This window comes from Malania oleifera, chromosome 10 (genome assembly GCF_029873635.1).
Source record: "Malania oleifera isolate guangnan ecotype guangnan chromosome 10, ASM2987363v1, whole genome shotgun sequence".
NCBI classification, from domain to species: Eukaryota; Viridiplantae; Streptophyta; class Magnoliopsida; order Santalales; family Ximeniaceae; genus Malania; species Malania oleifera.
In genome coordinates this window covers 3458737-3477827 of record NC_080426.1, presented here as the reverse complement: position 1 = coordinate 3477827, position 19091 = coordinate 3458737, and the positions used below count along the sequence as shown (strand labels likewise).

General features: G+C 37.4%; 1 protein-coding gene across 2 annotated transcripts in view; it reads right to left on the bottom strand.

Moving 5' to 3' along the window:
• LOC131165683 (anaphase-promoting complex subunit 1) overlaps nt 1–19091 on the bottom strand; it is a 93210-nt gene that overhangs the window by 57019 nt on the left and 17100 nt on the right. For both annotated transcript variants that reach the window (XM_058123678.1, XM_058123679.1), the window contains exons 7-8: nt 1689–1876; nt 1507–1576 (exon numbers count right to left, since the gene is read on the bottom strand). In XM_058123678.1, the coding sequence (XP_057979661.1) occupies nt 1507–1576; nt 1689–1876 (258 nt within the window). The remainder of the gene's footprint in view (nt 1–1506; nt 1577–1688; nt 1877–19091) is intronic.

Genomic DNA, 19091 nt, shown 5'->3' with positions numbered 1-19091 from the left:
TGCTGATATTGTTTGGAGTCCTCCCAAATTTCAAAATTTCAGTGAATCACCAAAAGTTAAAACGATGCCTGAAGGCCCTGAACACATGTCACAAGCCAAGCTCGTTCAGGGCATTATGTTGTCTGTGACTGCTTGTCTCGTGTGTGTGGGATGGGTTGCCATCATGTAAGTACTAGTATAGGTTTATTGCTTTAAGGGTATTTCTGTCTTAGTGTAAAAATAGGAGCATGAATCCTCGAACAGTTTGATGTTCCCTAGTCTCAAAGCTGGATTAGCATAGAAAGCTCTTTAGGGGAGGGTGTGTGTCAATCAATCATGTAAAACTCACTAGTCATTGCAATTGTGTCTAGCATACTTGCCACCCTCGCTACATAAAAGTAATGGTAAGGCTGCGTACATTGCAACGGCCCTCCCCTTACCCTCACGAAGCGGGGAACCTAATGGCCCGGGGACGCCTTTTTTTTGTTGTTAAACTTGCCTCCCTCGCTAGACACGCGTTGTTAGGAGAGGTGTTGCTTTTATGAATTAAGTTGCTTCAATGTTTACCACTTGCTTGCCATTATTTTCCTGAATTGTTTACTACTAACGCTTACATTTCATTCAACTACTATAAATGTGTTATGTTGGTAAACCTTGGCAAACTTTGGCCGACAAGTTAATCAAGAGTGCTTTAGCTAGTGTCGCATGGCCCTTCACAAAGGTATGAAATGCTTGACCCATAACACCTGGACACACACATTGTGACAATGTGGGTACCATAGGGTTCCTACTTCCTAGTCAATTTAGAGTTCGACTTGCAAGAAAGTGAGCTACTATAAAGAAGCTTATGAGAGATCTACATCCCCCTGTGATCTAATTGTCTATTTTCCTTTCCTTTTTTATCTTTCCATGTTTTCCCCTATTGTTGAGATAGTATCTTCTCCATAAAATCGAAAAGTCAAAACAATTCAAGCACATTAAGATTTAACAATTTTAGGAGATCCCTAATATATGGTAAAATGAATTCCACAAGGCTCCAAGACTAGCCAATCCAGATTCTAGAATTGGGACTTTCTAGGAAATGAGCGCTAATAGAAGGAAGAAAAACAATAATCAAAAATTATCTTAGGTTTTATTTAGATCTATGCCAAGTTTAGCAAACAAAAAGTCATCAAGTAAATATAAATGATAAACTGATCCAAAGTTCCAAACAATAATTGCCTGTAGAAGAAAACTAACCACCATTTAGAAACAAAATAAGTAACCTTACTGCAAGCAAAATTACAACCCTCGATGGGTAAAAACCTAGTGTTAAAACAATCTCGATCACAATGTCAACACAACCAAGGCAAAGTGTCTATGCAATTCAAATATTGATCAATACATGTAGCTAGAAAAAAGATACCGCTGAAAAGAAGAGATCTCATTCATGAATATCATTTACAAACGACAGAACAAAAGAAAGTCTATATAATGTTTCATGGAAGATAACTGAATGACCATTAGTCATCATTGCATACAACTTACGTAGAGATTAAGGGTATTCTCTGAAGCCAAAACAATGATGTCTGTAAATTGCAGTGGACCCAATTTCACTCTGAAAACAAATCAGAGGACAAGGTGTATACAAGATAATTAAGCGTTTATACAAGCCTAAAAAGTAGACAAAAATAAAATTTACCATTTATGAAGAAAAGATACAACCCTACCCTGGACGTGTCACAACCACAGGTGCAGCCGCAATAGCTGGTATACTCCAGCTCATGTCAGGTTTAATATCAAAGAGAATCTCATTATTTATTTCAACACTTTGAAGCCTTACGGACAACAGCTTCTTTTGTTCTTGGAGAAGAAAGCAAAGTACAGGTGCAGAATCATCATCAGTTGCCAAAAAAACCTAGTGAAAACATTTGACATGAGTAAAACTCAATAAAATGACAAAATTTGTAATGTAGAGAATACAAACATTATAGCATTATATGGTCAAGTTAATTAAATGTTGAATAACAACTTGAGAGCGGAAAATAATCGGGGTTTGAAATGATAGGTTATGACTGGCAGAGAGACAGAGTTCAGGACAAGGACCATTACACCCATTCCTAACCAACCTGTCAGAAAGTGGGTGTGCTAGACCTGGATACACTGGATCACAGCTTACTTAATCGCATATTTGCAGATATTCAAGGTGTACAAGAATAAAATAGTCAAACTCAGTTTTTATTGATATATAAAGTCTCAGCAGTCTTGCAATCCCAGGCAATCCTAAAATGCTCTGAATGCCAGCTCATCTTCTATCCTTGTTTCTTTTCTTTTCTCCTGCTTTTCTTTTCATTTATTAATTACATGGTATTAGAACAAGTTTGATATGCATGACACTGTACAGCATTTCTTCCTTCTCTCATGTTATTCTCTCTTCCTGATTTGTACAGCTTTTTAAACCCTGATGTACCAATCAGTCCATCTGTGTTTTAGCTTCTTCTGTTGTGGCAACCAAACATAGCTGCTGGTTGTTTCTGGTGACTTGTTCTGCTACTCATAATGAGATTTTTTCTCGCTATTCCTGTAGTGCCATCTTCCAGTTTTGGTTGCACAACTATTGTGTAGGCCTCTAGCTTCTGGATTACAGTATCGTGAAGTAATTCCAGGTGTAATTGTTAGGTATTATGGCAAGCTCTAGTGAATCTAAACCATCAGGTTAAACCTCTGGACAGCCTACAAATTAACTGGTTACCTTTGTTAAATTGCATGGTGCCAATTATTTGTTGCAGGCACAAGCTGTGGCGGTATACAGGAGCTAGAGACAAGTTGCATTTGCTATTCAACAATTCACATGGTAAAGATTCAAAAGATTTAGTTAAAAATGGAGGTAAATGTTAAGACTTGATATATATTGTTGACCCACAACCTAACAGATTAATCTTCTAAGTCAAGCAATGAGCCAAGATGGCATTAGGGCTACTGTTGTCATGAGGTCTTAGGGTTCTGTTCTTTTTGCTCACGTTTGTTGTTTTTTTTTGTTAAAAATTACCATATTCTTCATAGTGGGTGTATTCATTGTTTGTTGACCTTTCTGTATGCAATCAAACTGCACGTTAAGGGGAACATCAAGGCTAGGTATACATTGCTGGCCCAACATCTAACAGCTTATGCTTTTTACGTCAAGTGGTGACTAGCAAAATAACTATGTGACAATGACATGGTTGTGGAAGAATCTGGAGCCTAGCACAGTAGCACTCTGATAATGCAATGTCAATCAAGGAGATGTTTTCTCAACAACAAGACTTTAGGAGAGTGAATTAGTTGCATGAGAAAATTTTTATCTTGAAGCAAGAAGGAAAACCTTTAAGTCAGAACGAAGAAAGAAAACCTAGAGAGAGATGATTGAGTTAAATGCGGTTTCAACCACTTAACAATGATTTGGAGTTCCTGAGAATGTGATGAAGCAATTATCAGATTTCTATCTGTCTAAGTTTCTATCTCGTTTAGATTTGGGATATCAGATTGTTGAAAGTCAACTATTAGATAGTGAAACCTTGCCTACCATTAGCAGTGCCTACCCACTTCAGAGAGTGATAGAATCTGAGTCTTCCTCGATACCTGAAAGTTCAGCCCTCAGTTCTTCTGCTGGTGGAAAGACATAGAGCAAACCGAGGACAAAGTCATGAATCAGGGAGAGGCCGTCATCGAGAACACAGAAATGGAGCCATTCAAGTATGTTCTCTGTTGCCAAATAAACCACAAGAGTGATAAGTGTTGGAACAAACAAGGGAAACCAGATTCGCTAATCACACGGTGCCCAGTTGATAGCAACATTAGTGAGCCTTCAGCATCTAATAGAACTAGTGATTCTGACACATGTCCAGGGATGAGTACAGTAAATTATAAATGATGGTACAAAAGTTACAGAGCCGGTAGTCATCTACCTCTGCACATACAGTTTCACTAACCCATTCAGGTACAACTGCCTTCTTAACCTCCACTCACAAGTCATCTTGGGTCATTGACTCAATGGCATCTGCTTACGTGATTGAATTGATATTCACTTGTTAAGATAAGTCTACTCAACAAACCTTCGTTATTCAAGCTGATGGTTCTTCATCCCAAGAGTAAGGTCAAGGACCCTAGCTCCTAACCATTCTATTCACTTTTCTCTGTTCTTTGTTTTCCTAAATTCCTGATGAATTTTGTGCATGTTAATCAGGTCACAAAATCTCTGAATTTCTCAGTAATTTTTTTCTTCCTCATTGTATTTTTCAGGACCTCTGGATAAGAAGGAAGATTGTGCATCGACTGCGCCATCCATCATTGTCCAAGCTTCAGCAATTAGTTCCCTCTTTTAAGTCTGCATCTCGATTAGAGTGTGAAGCATGTGAGCTTTTAGGAAGCATCATTGGACTGGCTTCAGTCCAAATTTGAAGAAGCACAGTTCTATTCCTTCTTCTTTAGTCCATTAAGATGTCGGGGTCGGAGTCCAATTCAAAATGTTTTAATTTTCATTACTTTGTCTCCTTGGTTGAGGGCATAGCCATAGAATATTACAATTTGATTCACAATTCAAATCCTACAATTCATACCAATTCCACACCAAATCAATATCAATATTACTAACAAACCAAGAAATATCTGAATCATTGCTGAATCTATCGATTCACCCGCTGAAACTAAGGAATTGGTCTCCACCGATCAATTCACCCGATTGAACATATCGGACATAGTAAGAGCAGACTGGTTTATAACTCCAAAAACAGCATTTCTTTTTTTATTTCTCTTTTTTACATGATTGCCTTCAATTCCTCCCTACGTTGATTTTGTGCAGAGAAAAAGTACAAAAAAGAACTTTAGGTCCTCTGTTGCCTTCACAAAATCAATCTTCACTCTTGGAGGAGCATATTGTTCTGCCACTGAAAGCAATGGGCAGAACACTGGTCAGCTAAGTTGGTACTCATATTTCGCTGTGTTGTCAAGATTCAAAAAGGTTAATTTCTTTAGTAGTTTGTTCAATTACTTGCTTGTTTTAAGTTTTTTGTTTCTGTTTATATTGGAGAAAGCATATGCATGGAATATGAATATTCCAAAAATTCAGTTCTTCATTATTTTTCTGGATTCCTTCCCTTAACGAACACAAAGTTCAGTTCTTTATTAATTTTTCTTGATTCCTTCCCTTACTTCTAAATGTTTAGAGAAAGCATGCACATGAAATATGAATTTTTTTATTGTTAAAAAATTTAAATCTATTTACTATTTTTCTGGTCATTTGAAATCAGTTTTGAAAATTTAAACCAAATCTTACGATTTGACATGATTCTCGAATCCCAATTCCCAAAATGGGATTTTGGTTCAAGATTCATACTCAGTTTTAGAAAATAAGAAAAGGAAAGGGCGGCTTAGATGATTTGGGCATCAGAAACGCAGGCCAAGCAGTGCACCAGTGATAGGGGTGTACAAAAATTACCGAAAAACTGAAAACTGGACCGAAACCATAAACGGTTCGGTTTTTCGGTTTTCGGTTTCGGTTGTGGTTTCCAAAAATAAAAATGTTCGGTTTCGGTTTTATGTTGAAACCGAACTGAAAAAAACCGAAAAACCGATTTATAAAAGATATATATATATATATATATAAAATATGGCTAGTAAAAATATAGCATGCAATATAGCCATATAGCCACTACAGAAAATAAAAATGCTCAATAAATTTTAAGAACTTTATGAAAAATCAAGGTTATTTTTGTTAAAAGTGCCCAACAAATTTTATTTTGTTAAAATTATGAGTCCTTATAAAAAATTAAAATGCTCAATAAATTTTCAACAACTTTATGAAAAATATAGGTTATTTTTTTGTAAAAAAAATTGGTTTAAAACCGAAAAACCACAACCTAACCGACACATTTTCGGTTTTCAATTAAAGCATAATTTCGGTTCGGTTTCGGTTTCGGTTCGGAAATCCCAAAACCAAAAATTTCGGTTCGGTTTTCGGTTCTGGCCAAAACCGAACTGCACCGAACCATGTACAGCCCTAACCAGTGAGGAAGACTGAGCTAGTTATTGTTATTAGTATTAGAAGGGGCAGGGGTAGATCTAAAATAACAAGGGGCAGGAGTAGATCTAAAATAACAGGGAATGAGATGGTGAACAAAGTTGTAATAGCACTTAATCTAGTTGGGGAAAATGCCCTTACTCGTGTGAATTGGTGGAAAAGGGCTCATGTAGCCAACTCCATCTAATGGAACCTGTATTCATATCTCAATTATACAACTATGGTTGATGGTCATTCTTGAATGACATGGTTTTATCTTCTCAGGCAGCAGTGAGGACTTAAATTTTGATTTCAATGGAAATTTCATTGATCTCAATTTATGGAAATTCAATGGAAATTTCAGTCTTGATTTCAATTTCAATTTAAAGAAATGACAAAGATGTATAGTAAATGATGGAACTTTACAATGAAACTTTGGGAAGCATTGAAATAGATAATAATGCTTTATTTGGAATCAAAATAAATTTAGAAAATGCATAAATGACAATTTTTTAGTGTGTAGGTATATAAATTGCATACTGCAAAGCAAACAAGGCAGCAAAGAACATTTATAATATAATGATGATAATGACGATGATGATGATAATGAGGCCATAATTAAGTAGTGGGGAAAGTGTTGTAATTGGGTAAGGGTTAATTGGTAATTGAGTACCCCATGGTTTCCTAGAATCTCCATTTTAGGAGACCTCTTAATGATAGGGAGTTGGTGGAGCTATCTTCTTCGTTATCTCTATTGAATGGGAGAAATATTTCTGCAGGGAGGGATGGTCGGTGCTGGTCTTTGGATCAATCAGGAACATTTTCTTGTAAATCTTTATTTGGATTCTTGACTCACTCCAATTCTTCTTTCCCACTCTGTCATTTCATCTGGAAGGCTAAGGCTCCCCCAAAAATTAAGGTTTTCACTTGGTTGGTTGTGGTCAATAAAATTAATACTAATACCTTGCTGCAAATTAGGAGATCTTTGAAGCCTCTCCCTCCAAATGTGTGTGTGCTCAATTACAAAAATTCTGAGATGGCTTCTCATGTTCTTTCGCACTATAAACTTTCTTCGAGGATTGGGAATATCTTTTTTGGTATTTCTGGAGAAAGCTGAATTTGCCCTTCTTTGGTTGGTGAATTGTTAGCTATTTCTTTTAAAGGCTTTGGTGGGAGAAACAATAAGGCAGTCCTATGGAAGTGTGGAATACTTGCAGTTTTATCAGGGTTATGGTTGGAGCATAATTCAATGGATGGAAAGAAATTAAATAGGGTGCTGATTTGGGATAAAATTCAGTATTTGGCCTCATTGCGGTGCGCTGGTTTGGGTTTTTTTCAGAGGAATTTGTTTCCATGAGTTATATAGTGATTGAAGGAACATTTTAGCATGCAGATTTTTATTTTATTTTTTTTGTATTTATCAGTTGTTTTTTCTGAATTGTTCCAGGCCTTTTTTGGGAGATGTCTCATTCTCCCTTGTGTAAATTATCTTCCTATTAATGAAATATTCTTTTGCCACCCAAAAGAACAATTGGGAATTGGGAATTAGGGAGGGAAAAAATAGTAAAACAAGGCTGAGAGAGCATTTTAATTACATAATAATGACAATAACAGTAAGAACAATAAGGGGGTATTGCTTAGTTTACGGGTTCAAAACAGGGTGAGGTGATCAGCATTGTTTAGTTTAAGGCTTCAAAATTCATTTTTCTATTCAAATTTTTTCCATCAAAATTTGAGCTATAGTGTCAAATTTATTGAAATGCTCAAATTTCTGTACAACATTACCAAAATTTCAGTCAAAATTTTGAGATTCCTGTCAAAACTAATTGAAATTCCAAAATTTCAGTTGAAACTTTTCAAAAACAAATTTGACAATGAGTTTCAATTCAATACTCTCCAAACTTAAATTTCCGACCGAATTTCAATGTTTCAACCGAAATTTAAGGGCTTCACTCAAAGTAATGTTCTTGTTCCAGCAACTTCACGAAGAAATAAAAATTCAATTTGGTTCTGAACTTTTTGTTTTTTTGCCACCATAATGCTTTGCAGTATGTTAAAAATTACTTAACAAAGTTTTGCACTAAAAATGGGATAATTCATCGAACTTCATTTCCTTGCACCCTCAACAAAATGGCATCGCTGAAAGGGAGAATGGACAATCGTTGAGATGGCTTGTACATAACAATCAACATGAATGTTCCTTAATCTATTCAGGCAGGATGTCACACTTACTGCATGCTATTGCTATATCATAAACGCCATGCCCTCTGCAGTCCTCAACAGGAAAATAACATTTTCTACTCTTTATCCTCTTTCTCCACTGTACTACTTGCCTACGTGGGTTTATTGTGTTCACTTGCTTTGCTCATGTACTTAGCCTAAGTCATGACAAGCTGTCTCATAGAGCAACCAAGAGTGTTTTTCTCAGATATTCTCCCACCCATACAGGATATCAGTGTTTTTATTCAATCTCTCAGGAACAATATATGTTCATGTTAAATGGCTTGATATACATTTGCTGGCTTGCTGCCAAGCAACTTAAGCTTTTAAATCAAGTGATAAAACAAGACATCAAATATTTCATTTTTGCACATCCTGGATTAATTCCATGTTATCTGTGTCTTCTCCTATGATTTCTGTCATAGGGTCCCTTTGTTCCGTTTGTGTCCATGCACCTGCTCAAGTTCATCTATTTGCCTCTTCATGTGAGGGGGTGTTGAATAGCTTGATGAGTTGACATAAATCATTGACATGCCCTTAATAGCCCAGTCAAGTGATAATCTAACTATTCAGATGTCAATTACTTCTAGGGAACTCCATACTAAGATGAGTGCTGTGCTTTGGACTGCATTTTATTTGAACCTTCTATTTCTTTTCTCCTTCCTAAATCTCATGTCGTAAGCTTTTAAGTGAAGTGATAATCTAACAATTCATATGTCAATTTCTTTTAGGGAACTCCATACTAAGAGAGTCGTTGGACTGCACTTTATTTGACCCTTATATTTATTTGCTCCTTCTAAAATCTCATGTTGTTCCACTCTCACAAGCTCTAGTTCAGATGATGATTCCATTCTGCCAACTTCTAAGTATAATGATCTAGACCTTCCTCTCGGACTTTGTAAAGGTACATACTCTTCTGCACAAAAACCTCCTTGGTCTCAACTCTCAAGTTGCTTATCCAATTGCTAACTATGCCTCTTGATATTTTTTCTGCTTCATGCTGTTTGTTTGCACTTGCTCTACCATGTATATGTATGCCAAAGTCTTATCAGGAAACAATAGCCACTTATGGGTAGAAGTAGATTATGGATATTGAGATAGATGCACTTCTCAATCACGGTTCTTGGGAGTTGATGACTTTGCTTGAGGGCAAGGACATGGAAAAATGTCTATGGGTTTATGCCCTAGCAGTACTGTGAATTGATTTAAGGCCAAATTAGTGGTAAGAGCTATGCCAAAGTAATGTTTTAAAAGGCAAGGGTGTTAGGCAAGATGCTTTAATCTTTACCAAGCGAGGCATTGGCCTTAAAGGGTTGAGGCATAAGCCTTTTGAGAATTTTATTTTTGGAAAAAAATATGTAAATGCATTACATAAATTTTTAAATAAAAGAAAAATCAATATTACAAATTAAATGTTTTAAAAAAATCAAAAATAATTTGTAAATACTTGTTATACATTTTAAAAATATAACTTGAATTCATTAAGTAAATCATGCCTAGAGATAGCTATAATATTACAAAGTTCAAATTATTTTCAAGATCTAAGATACAACACTCAATTATTTTGAAAAGATTCTCATGAGTCCTGGAAATCACTCATATTATGGCACTCCTTTTATATTAACATATAGTTAAATTTTCTAGCCAAATCTAGCTTGAGACTCATACACTGAAAATGCGTAAGCCTCAACTAAAAAGGCACAAAAAGCCTGCCTTTTGTACAAATTCATAAGCCTCAGTACATAATGCATTGGCCTTTTTGGATCTAGAATTTTAGACTAAGCCTCAAGGGGTTTGAGGCATGCCCCAACTAGAGGCAAGCCTATGAGTCATTTAAACTTAGCGCTATCATTTCATTTGCAATTAATCTTGATTGATGCCTTAATCAAATGGATGTAGAAAAATATCTTCTTGTATGGCAATCTTCAAGAGGAGGTTTACATGGAGCAACCTTGACAATATGTTGCTTAAGGGGTGAATAGTAAGTATAGTAAGTGCATCGACTATGGAGGCACTTTATGGATTAAAACAGTTTCCTCGAGCTCAATGTGATGAATTCAACCAAATTAACAAGCAAGTATTTTGCACCAAGCACATCATCCAGCCTTTATTTGCAGACGCAGGTCTGGTGTTGCGGCTGTTGCAATTCTTATTGTTTATATTGATGATATTATTGTTTTAGGGAATGATATTGGAGCCACTAAAGATGTTGAGCTATACATAAAGTCTTTTCAGATGGACTAAGGGCAGTCATGGCATTTTTCTAGGCATAGAGAGATTGCTAGGAGCAAAATATTTCAGCTTTTCACAATGAAAGAATGTGCTTGACCGAGTTCCAGAAACAGGAATGTTAGGTGCAAAAGGAGCTGAGACTGCAATGGATCACTGACAAACTTGATGACCATTCTAGCTTAATGTTAAAAGACAAGCAAAGATATAAAAAGCAAGGCTCGTATGGAAACAAATTAATTTGACAATTGCACAACCAAAAGTCATCTTTTGCAGTTGTGGACCTTGTGATTGCCATTGAGTTCATGGAATCAAAAAGCAAATATACTAGGGTGCAATTTGTAGGATTTTAAGATACTTGTAGAGTTACCTAGGTAAAGGATTGGGGTATAGACCTTGAAGGATTTCTTAGAAGAAGAATAACCATTCTTATTAAATTTGAAGAGACGCGATTACAAGATAAATGGTAGAGGAAGGCCACCAAATTAGGGAGGCCATAAAATCAGCAAATCAAATCACCACAAAATCAGCAAATCAAATCACCAGATCTCTAGGCTAGAAAACAGGAAACTGAAACTACTAGAAACTGAAATAGTAATTTTAGATTTCAAAAAATAGAATTTCCTAATTTATTCCCCACAACCTAAAGCTTAGCTTTTAGGTAAAGTGGTAATCTAACATAGTATCAGAACTCTAATTACCAGGAGGTCCTGGGTTCAAGTCTTGTTGCCCGCCTTATTCTGTGGTGCTATTTATCATTTGTTTGTCTCTCCACATGCTGTCGGGCTGCACGTGCAGGGGAGTGTTAAAGCTTGATATACATTGTTGGCCCACAACCTAAAGCCGAGACCCCCCCCCCCTCAAGTTGGAGCGTAGATATCTATCATCCCAACTTGCTTACAAAGAGCTCAAAACTGGGTCTGAAAAGTCCTTTGGTGAAGATATCGGCTATTTGTTAAGTAGTATGAACAAAAGGCATGCAAACAACTCCACTATCAATCTTCTCTTTTATGAAGTGTCAGTCAATCTCTACATGCTTCATGCGGTCATGTTGTACTGGATTTTGAGCAATACTTATGGCAGCTTTGTTGTCACAATACAACTGCATTGGCATGTTCACCGGCATCCGCAGCTCTTCAAGAATTCTCTTCAACCATAGCATCTCACAAACTCCGCTAGCCATAGCCCTATATTCTGCCTCAGCACTGCTCCTTGCAACCACATTCTATTTCTTGCTTCGCCATGTGACCATATTTCCCCATACATAAGTACAGTATCCTGACGTCGATCACCTGTCAATAACTGAGCCGGCCCAATCTGCATCAGTGTATGCCTCTATGTTCTGCTGTGTGGTCTTCTGGAAGAGTAAACCCTTGCCTGGTGCACTTTTCAAGTATCTAAAAATTCGATAAACTGCTTCAAGATGTTTCTCGTAGGGTGAATGCATAAACTGGCTTACCAAACTCACAGCAAAAGCAATATCGGGTCGTGTATATGATAAGTAAATTAACTTTCCCACCAACTTTTGATACCGAGTTGTATTCACTGGATCACCTACCATGTCATCTCCAAGTTTTTGATTGGGAATTTGGGATCTATTGGAGTGTCTGCTAGCCTACAACCGCTTATACCAGTCTCCTTAAGGAGGTCAAGGACATACTTCCGTTGGGAGACAACAATCTCTTTCTTCGACCGAGCAACCTCCATTCCAAGGAAATGCCTCAGAGATCCTAAGTCCTTGATCTCAAATGTTGATGAGAGGGAAGTCTTCATTCGGTTCACCTCAGGTACATCATCTCAATGAGAATTATATCATCTACATACACAATCAGTATCGCTATTTTCCCATCCTATGAATGTCTTATAAACATTGTATGATCACCTTGCCCTTGAGTATACCGCTAACTTTTAACAAACTGAGTGAATTTCTCAAACCAAGCTCTTGGTGACTGTTTTAACCCATTTATGGACTTCTTCAGTTTACACATCTTTTGCCAAATTTTTCACCAAATCCTGGAGGTGCGTCCATATACACTTCTTCCTCCAGGTTTCCATTAAGAAATGCATTTTTTACGTCCAACTGTTGCAAAGGCCAGTCACGATTAGCTGCAAGTGACAAAAGAACTCTTACAGAGTTTAGCTTTGCGACTAGGGCGAATGTATCCAAGTAATCAATGCCATGGGTAGGAGTGAATCCCTTGGTGACCAATTGAGCTTTATATTGTTCTAGAGAACCATCAGATTTATACTTGATTGTAAACACCCATTTGCACCCTACAGTTGTCTTTCCTCTTGGTAAATCAACGAACTCCCATGGGCCATTTTTTTCAAAAGCTTTCATCTCCTCGAAGACGGACTCCTTCCACTCATGAACTTTCAAAGCATCCTGCACAGTATTAGGAATCTCTATACAAGACAATTGTGAGGTAAAAGCACGAAAAACAAGTGAGACATTTTCATATGACACATGATTCGACAATGGATGTTGGGTGCAAGACCTCACACCCTTCCGGACAACAATGGGAAGTTCAGAATCATCGAACTCATGATTGGAACCAGACTCGAGTTCAAAACTAAAGGACTCAGAACTCAAAGATGAAAGGATTGAACATGAGGTAAAGGCTCGGTGAGGGCATTGCCTGGAGGGTTTACGGATTCTGGACAGTGTAGAGGATTGGACAACCCTTGCTTTCGAGTTGCCCTCTGTCGCGAGTAGACAATGTCAAATGGTACCTATAGGAACCCGAACCAAGAAAAGAAAAATAAAAGAAAATGGAAAAGAGAAAACAAAAGAAAAAAAAGTAAATGGTTTGGTACAACACCAAACTGTCGACAGTTTGGTTAAAGACCAAATCATCGACAGTTTTAGCAATCTCAGGAAAACCGTCGATGGTTTCAACTACCGAGAGGTTTTGAGGAAGATTTTGGTTTGGTAAGTGGCCAAACCATCGACGGTTTCAGGAAAACCGTCAATGGTTTCCTTTGAGCCAAATTACCTATAAATAGGTGTAAGCTCATTTTTTTAGAAAAATAATTTCTCTCTCTCTCGCTCCCCTAAAGTTTTGGAGTTCTCTCTCTTTAAAGCTCTCCCCCAAGTCTCCCTCGTGCTCTCCGATCCTCTCTTTCCTCTAGGGCTTGCCGGTTTCTCTTCCCTTGGCGAGTTTAAGGAAAAGCTAGGTTCCGTTCCAGGGAACGTGGTAGGCAGATTTTTAGGAACAGGGAAAGGGATTAGATTATGCCAGTTATTTTTTAGATGTGAACCGATTAAACTGTAGTATATGGTACGAGAATGTTATATATAATTTCCTGATTTAATCAGGTAGATGAAAACGCTGTTTTGGTTATTATACTTGGTTTTGGGGAAAAACTAAATGAGTGGGGTGATCATCTCCGTTTTACTAGCAGAACAAGTATTTTGCGTACTAAATTTATGGATGATCATACCCTTATTTTTCAGCAAAATATATTTTCCCTTGGCAGTTTATTATATTATGACTTTATATTCAAATAGTGTGGCATGAATATGATTACCTATGGTTTGTTGATTGGGTATTATATGGCAAATACCAGGATCTTATACTGAGTGATGGTTATTATACGGAATACTGATTTTAAACTGAGATTTGGTTGTATCGAGCTTTGAGCTTGGAAATGTTGTGAAAAATGCATAAATTGTGAGTCCACGGTGATATATTGATCATGTGGTTACAAAAAAGTTATCATGGAGACGATGGGGAGGTATGCTCACGATATATTTGAAAAGTTATCGTGGAGACGATGGGGAGGTGTGCTCACGATATATTTGAAAAGTGATCCATGAGACGCTGGGGAGGAATGCTCACGATATATGTGTTGAAAATTATGAATATGAAATATTGTGAAATATGAACAAATTATCTGTTTTATTATGTAAATTACAATGTATGTAAGAACCTTGATGGACAATGGATGCTCGGTACCGCACCTACAGACGAGGGATATATAATATATATATGTCAGTGCAACCACACTATGTTGAGAGTGTTGGCAGTGGATGTTGATTTGACCTGCGAAGAGTTGTGGACCGCCCCTGGAGTACGGACCAGGCTGCAGTAGGCAAATCAAACTACAGACGCGTTATGTTTGACTTAGCCTGGTGGTAGGCCAGCCAAAGCTAAGTTCAATCTTCAGACCGCACAACCCAATCATGTGGGGTTATTACATGATGTAATTATGATAGTCCAATCAGGGAGGTTCTTATTTACATAATTGTAGATTTATATAATGGAGCTACTACTGAGTTGAGTTGTGAACTACAAAGAAAATATACGTATTTTTAAATATACAGGTGTGAGTACAGTTTACAATACTTTGCATTTTAATATAACTGGATGGATATATTTGCTACACTAAAACTCATGTTAGCCACACACTAGTAATAATCTAATCCGTCTTACTGAGAAATGTCTCACCCTAATAAATATATCAATTTTTCAGGGCCTACAAAAAATCAAATTTAGGAGCTCCAGGGCAGGATCTAGACGAACTAGCTGAGAGTGAGTGTTCATAGAACACTATTTTGTTTATATCTAAAGATTTTTGGACACTCTGGGTTGTAAATGTTTTGGAAAATATTGATATAAAGGTTGAGGGTTAGTACTCTGGTATGTAAGATATTAGAAGAATATTTTGCTTCCGTTGTTTGTTTGTTTAAATTAATTACGGGATGGTATTACCCAGGACCCCGCTGGGTCCGTGGATGTTGCGTTTGTGGTATCAGAGGTATCATATGATGATATCATCATTATGTTGATTATGGAATATTTTTGGGGGCGTTACAGTACAAACACTGTAGTGTCTTTTTTTTGCTTCTCCTTTGTTAGTCATTATAGGATCATGAACACCATGAGATGGCACTATAGGAAGACCTGCCTTTTTAGTATCTAAAAAACTCGACTCACTTTCTCCCGATATAATAATGCTTGGGTTTTCAGGTTGAATAATCAAAGTTGGAGAAGGATCATTTTGCGAGTCTTCGATTTGGAAAAAATCATGAAACACGGCCGAATCTTTGTTTTGGTTCCCCCCCCCCCGCGCGAAGATGAGGCGTAAAATAGGGATGTAATTCAAAGAATGTAACATTCATGGTAACAAACATTTATTTTTGGAAATGGGTTCAAAACATTTATACCCCTTTTGAGCCGGAGCATAACCAACAAACACACATTTTGTGGCTCGTGGTTCAAGTTTTCCTCGATTATGACTATGAAGATGAATAAAAGCGGTACAACCAAATATCTTTAGTGGTAAAGAAGAAGACAGCCGATTTGTTGGATAAAACTTATGAAAAACATCAAAAGGTGTTTCAAAGCTTAAAACCTTATTAGGCGTTCTATTAATGAGATATGTAACAGTAGGAACGGCTTCACCCTAAAGATATTTAGGTACCTGATTGGTAAAAAACAATGCCCGAGCTACTTCCAATAAGTGTTTGTTTTTTCTTTCAGCCAAACCATTTTGTTGTGGAGTGTCGACACAAGAGCTTTGATGAACAATTCCTTTTTCAAGAAAAAATTGGCCCAAAATGTTTTTGAAATATTCTCGACCATTATCACTCCGCAATATTTGAATATTTTTTTGAAATTGTGTTTGTACCATGGTGTAAAAATTTTTAAAAATTGTTTGCACTTCATATTTTTCCTTTATCAAATAAACCCAACTTAATCTCGTGTGATCATCAATAAAGGTCACAAACCATTTTTTTCCAGAATACGTAGATGTTCTACACGGGCCCCAAATATCACTATGAATCACAATAAATGGTGTAGTTGGTTTGTAGGGTTGGGTAGAAAAGGATAAACGATGATGTTTAGCAAACTGACAAACTTTACATTGAAAAGAAGATGGACTTTTATTCCAAAATAAATTCGGAAACAAGTATTTTAAATATTGAAAACTAGGATGACCTAACCTATAATGCCATAACATGATATCATTATCTTTGAAAACAGAAACATAATTTAAGCAAGTACTTTGACATTGTCTACTCGAGCTAGGTCCATCATCAAAATAATAGAGTCCATCTTTTTCCTTATCACTGCCAATCATCCTCCCCATGGTCAATTCCTGAAACTCACATAAGAAGAGTAGAAATTAGCTTGACATTGATGATCAAAGGTAATTTTACCAATGGATAACAAATTGCAAGACAAATTTAGAATGTGGAGCACATCATGGATAGTTAACAACGAAGTGAGTTCGATGGTTCCTATCACGGCAATTACCGAGACTGAACCATCTGCAATTTTGACCTTTTTATTGCCTACACACAGACTGTAGGATGAGAACAATTTGGAGCAACCAGTCATATGATCAGTTGCGCCAGTATCAATTATCCAAGAATGAACAAAATTAGGAATAACACCTAAAAACGCATTAGCAAGAGAGTTTCCCTTCTGTACCAATGAACAAGACGGAGTTAAGGATAGTTTTGGAAATTGAAACAATTTGTACAGGTGCTTAAATTGCTACTTGGTAAAAAGGACTGCATCCGAGTTGGTAGAAGGCTTTTGAGTTTCTTCAGCAGTGCTTGGTAGGCGTGACAGTCACGTTTGGATTTTGGCTTCCAATTTTCTGGTTTACCATGAAGCTTCCAAGACGTCTCCTTCGTATGCCACGGTTTTTTGCAATGCTCGCACCATGGTTTCTTACGCCCATTGAGTTTGGTAACCGTGAGATAAAGGGCTGAATTCTGGCGAAAGTAATCAGCAGATACAGATTTGGGAGGATTGGGTGGAATGGTTTCAGACGTACCAGAAGAGCCAATAGGATTTCTTTGGGTGCCAGTCATTGCCGATTTATACGAGATCATCAAAAGAAAAAAGCACGAGGCTCTGATACCATGAAGGATTTTTTAGAAGAAGAATAACCATTCTTATTAAATTTGAAGAGACACGATTACAAGATAAATAGTGGAGGAAGGCCACCAAATTAGGAAGGCCACAAAATCAGCAAATCAAATCACCACAAAATCAGCAAATCAAATCAGCAGATCTCTAGGCTAGAAAACAGGAAACTAAAACTACTAGAAACTGAAATAGTAATTTCAGATTTTAAAAAAGAGAATTTCCTAATTTATTCCCTAGAAATCCAACAGACCTCATGGCCATGTTGTCATAGGTTTTGGCTGTCTCTAGCAGTGATAGACAGTCCACTGCCGTGCGTGGGATATTAAGATATTTAAAGCCACCAGGTAAGAAATTGATGTATGGACCTTGTGACTACATTGGCATAGTTTTGGACTGTCTCTAGGAGTGAGACAGCCCACTACAGGCTATCACTGGTGGCACTTTGGTACTTGGAGGAGTAAGAAGCAGTCTATCATTGCTAGATCCACTGCAGAGGCAGAATGATGGCCCACATAGTGTGGGCATTAATGCAGCTAAAAAAACAAGAAGGAAATTGGATTTAAGGTTGATAAAATAGTGGAAATGTTTTGTCACAATCAGCATAGACAGTAATCCCATTTTTTGTGAGAGGACAAAACAAATGCAGGTATCAGACTTCATTAAAACATAAACCAAACAACCTAAATGGTAATGTCACCCAATGACCAGCATAGCTTTACGTAATTAGGAAAAAAAAAAAAGGCAATAAACAACCAATGAAAGGCCTACAGAAGTGTTTAAGCATTACCACCTTCGTCAACATGTCTGCTACTTACATACACTGATGTAAGAGTGTACCATTCGGACAATGTTAAACCTCAAGTCCAAGAAAATACTGCAGTGGACCAAGATCTTTCATATGAAATGAAGATTTGAGGTGCTGTAAGAGCTGCTCAATTACCTAGAGATCAGATCCTGGAATCATAATATCATCGACATACACAAGAAGTATAACGATCCCAAGGGCAGTCTTGCGAAAGAAAATAGAGGAGTCATACTGACTCCGAGTAAAAGCGAAATCCAGTGGAGTAGTACAAAACATCTCAAACCATGCCCGCGGTGCCTGCTTCAAACCGTACAGAGCCCGCTTTAAGCAACAAACCTCAACAAAAGAGAAAGGAAACAAGTCAGGAGGAGGAGACATAAATATTTCTTCCTTTAGATCACCATGTAAAAATGCATTCTTCACATCCATCTGATGAAGTGACCATCCTTTCGAAACAACAATGGCCATAACAGTGCGGACAGTAGTCATTTTGGCCACAGGAACGAATGTTTCCTCATAATCAAGCCCATACTCCTGCCTATTCCCGAGTGTCACCAAACGAGCTTTATGTCTTTCGATAGAACCATCAGCACGTAGCTTGATAGTGTAGACCCATTTGCACCCAATAGGCTTAACTCCAGCAGGACAAGGGACAATGTCCCAACTGTGATTGTCCTGAAGAGCCTAAAGTTTGTTCTGCATAGCTTGCCGCCAACACTCATGAGCAGAAGCCTGAGAATAAGACTTACGCACAAAGGTAGTATTAAGAGTGGCTTGAAGAGCATAAGAAGAAAAACCATACCAATCTGGAGGTCAGGAAACCTTAGTAGACCGGCGGGGCGCATTCAAGATAGGATTAGGTGGCGGTTCAGAAGAAGGAAGAGGCAGTAGGCGATGTCGCTAATACATAAAACCTGGCTTAAAACAAGAAGTAATACTAGACACATCATCAAAAGGA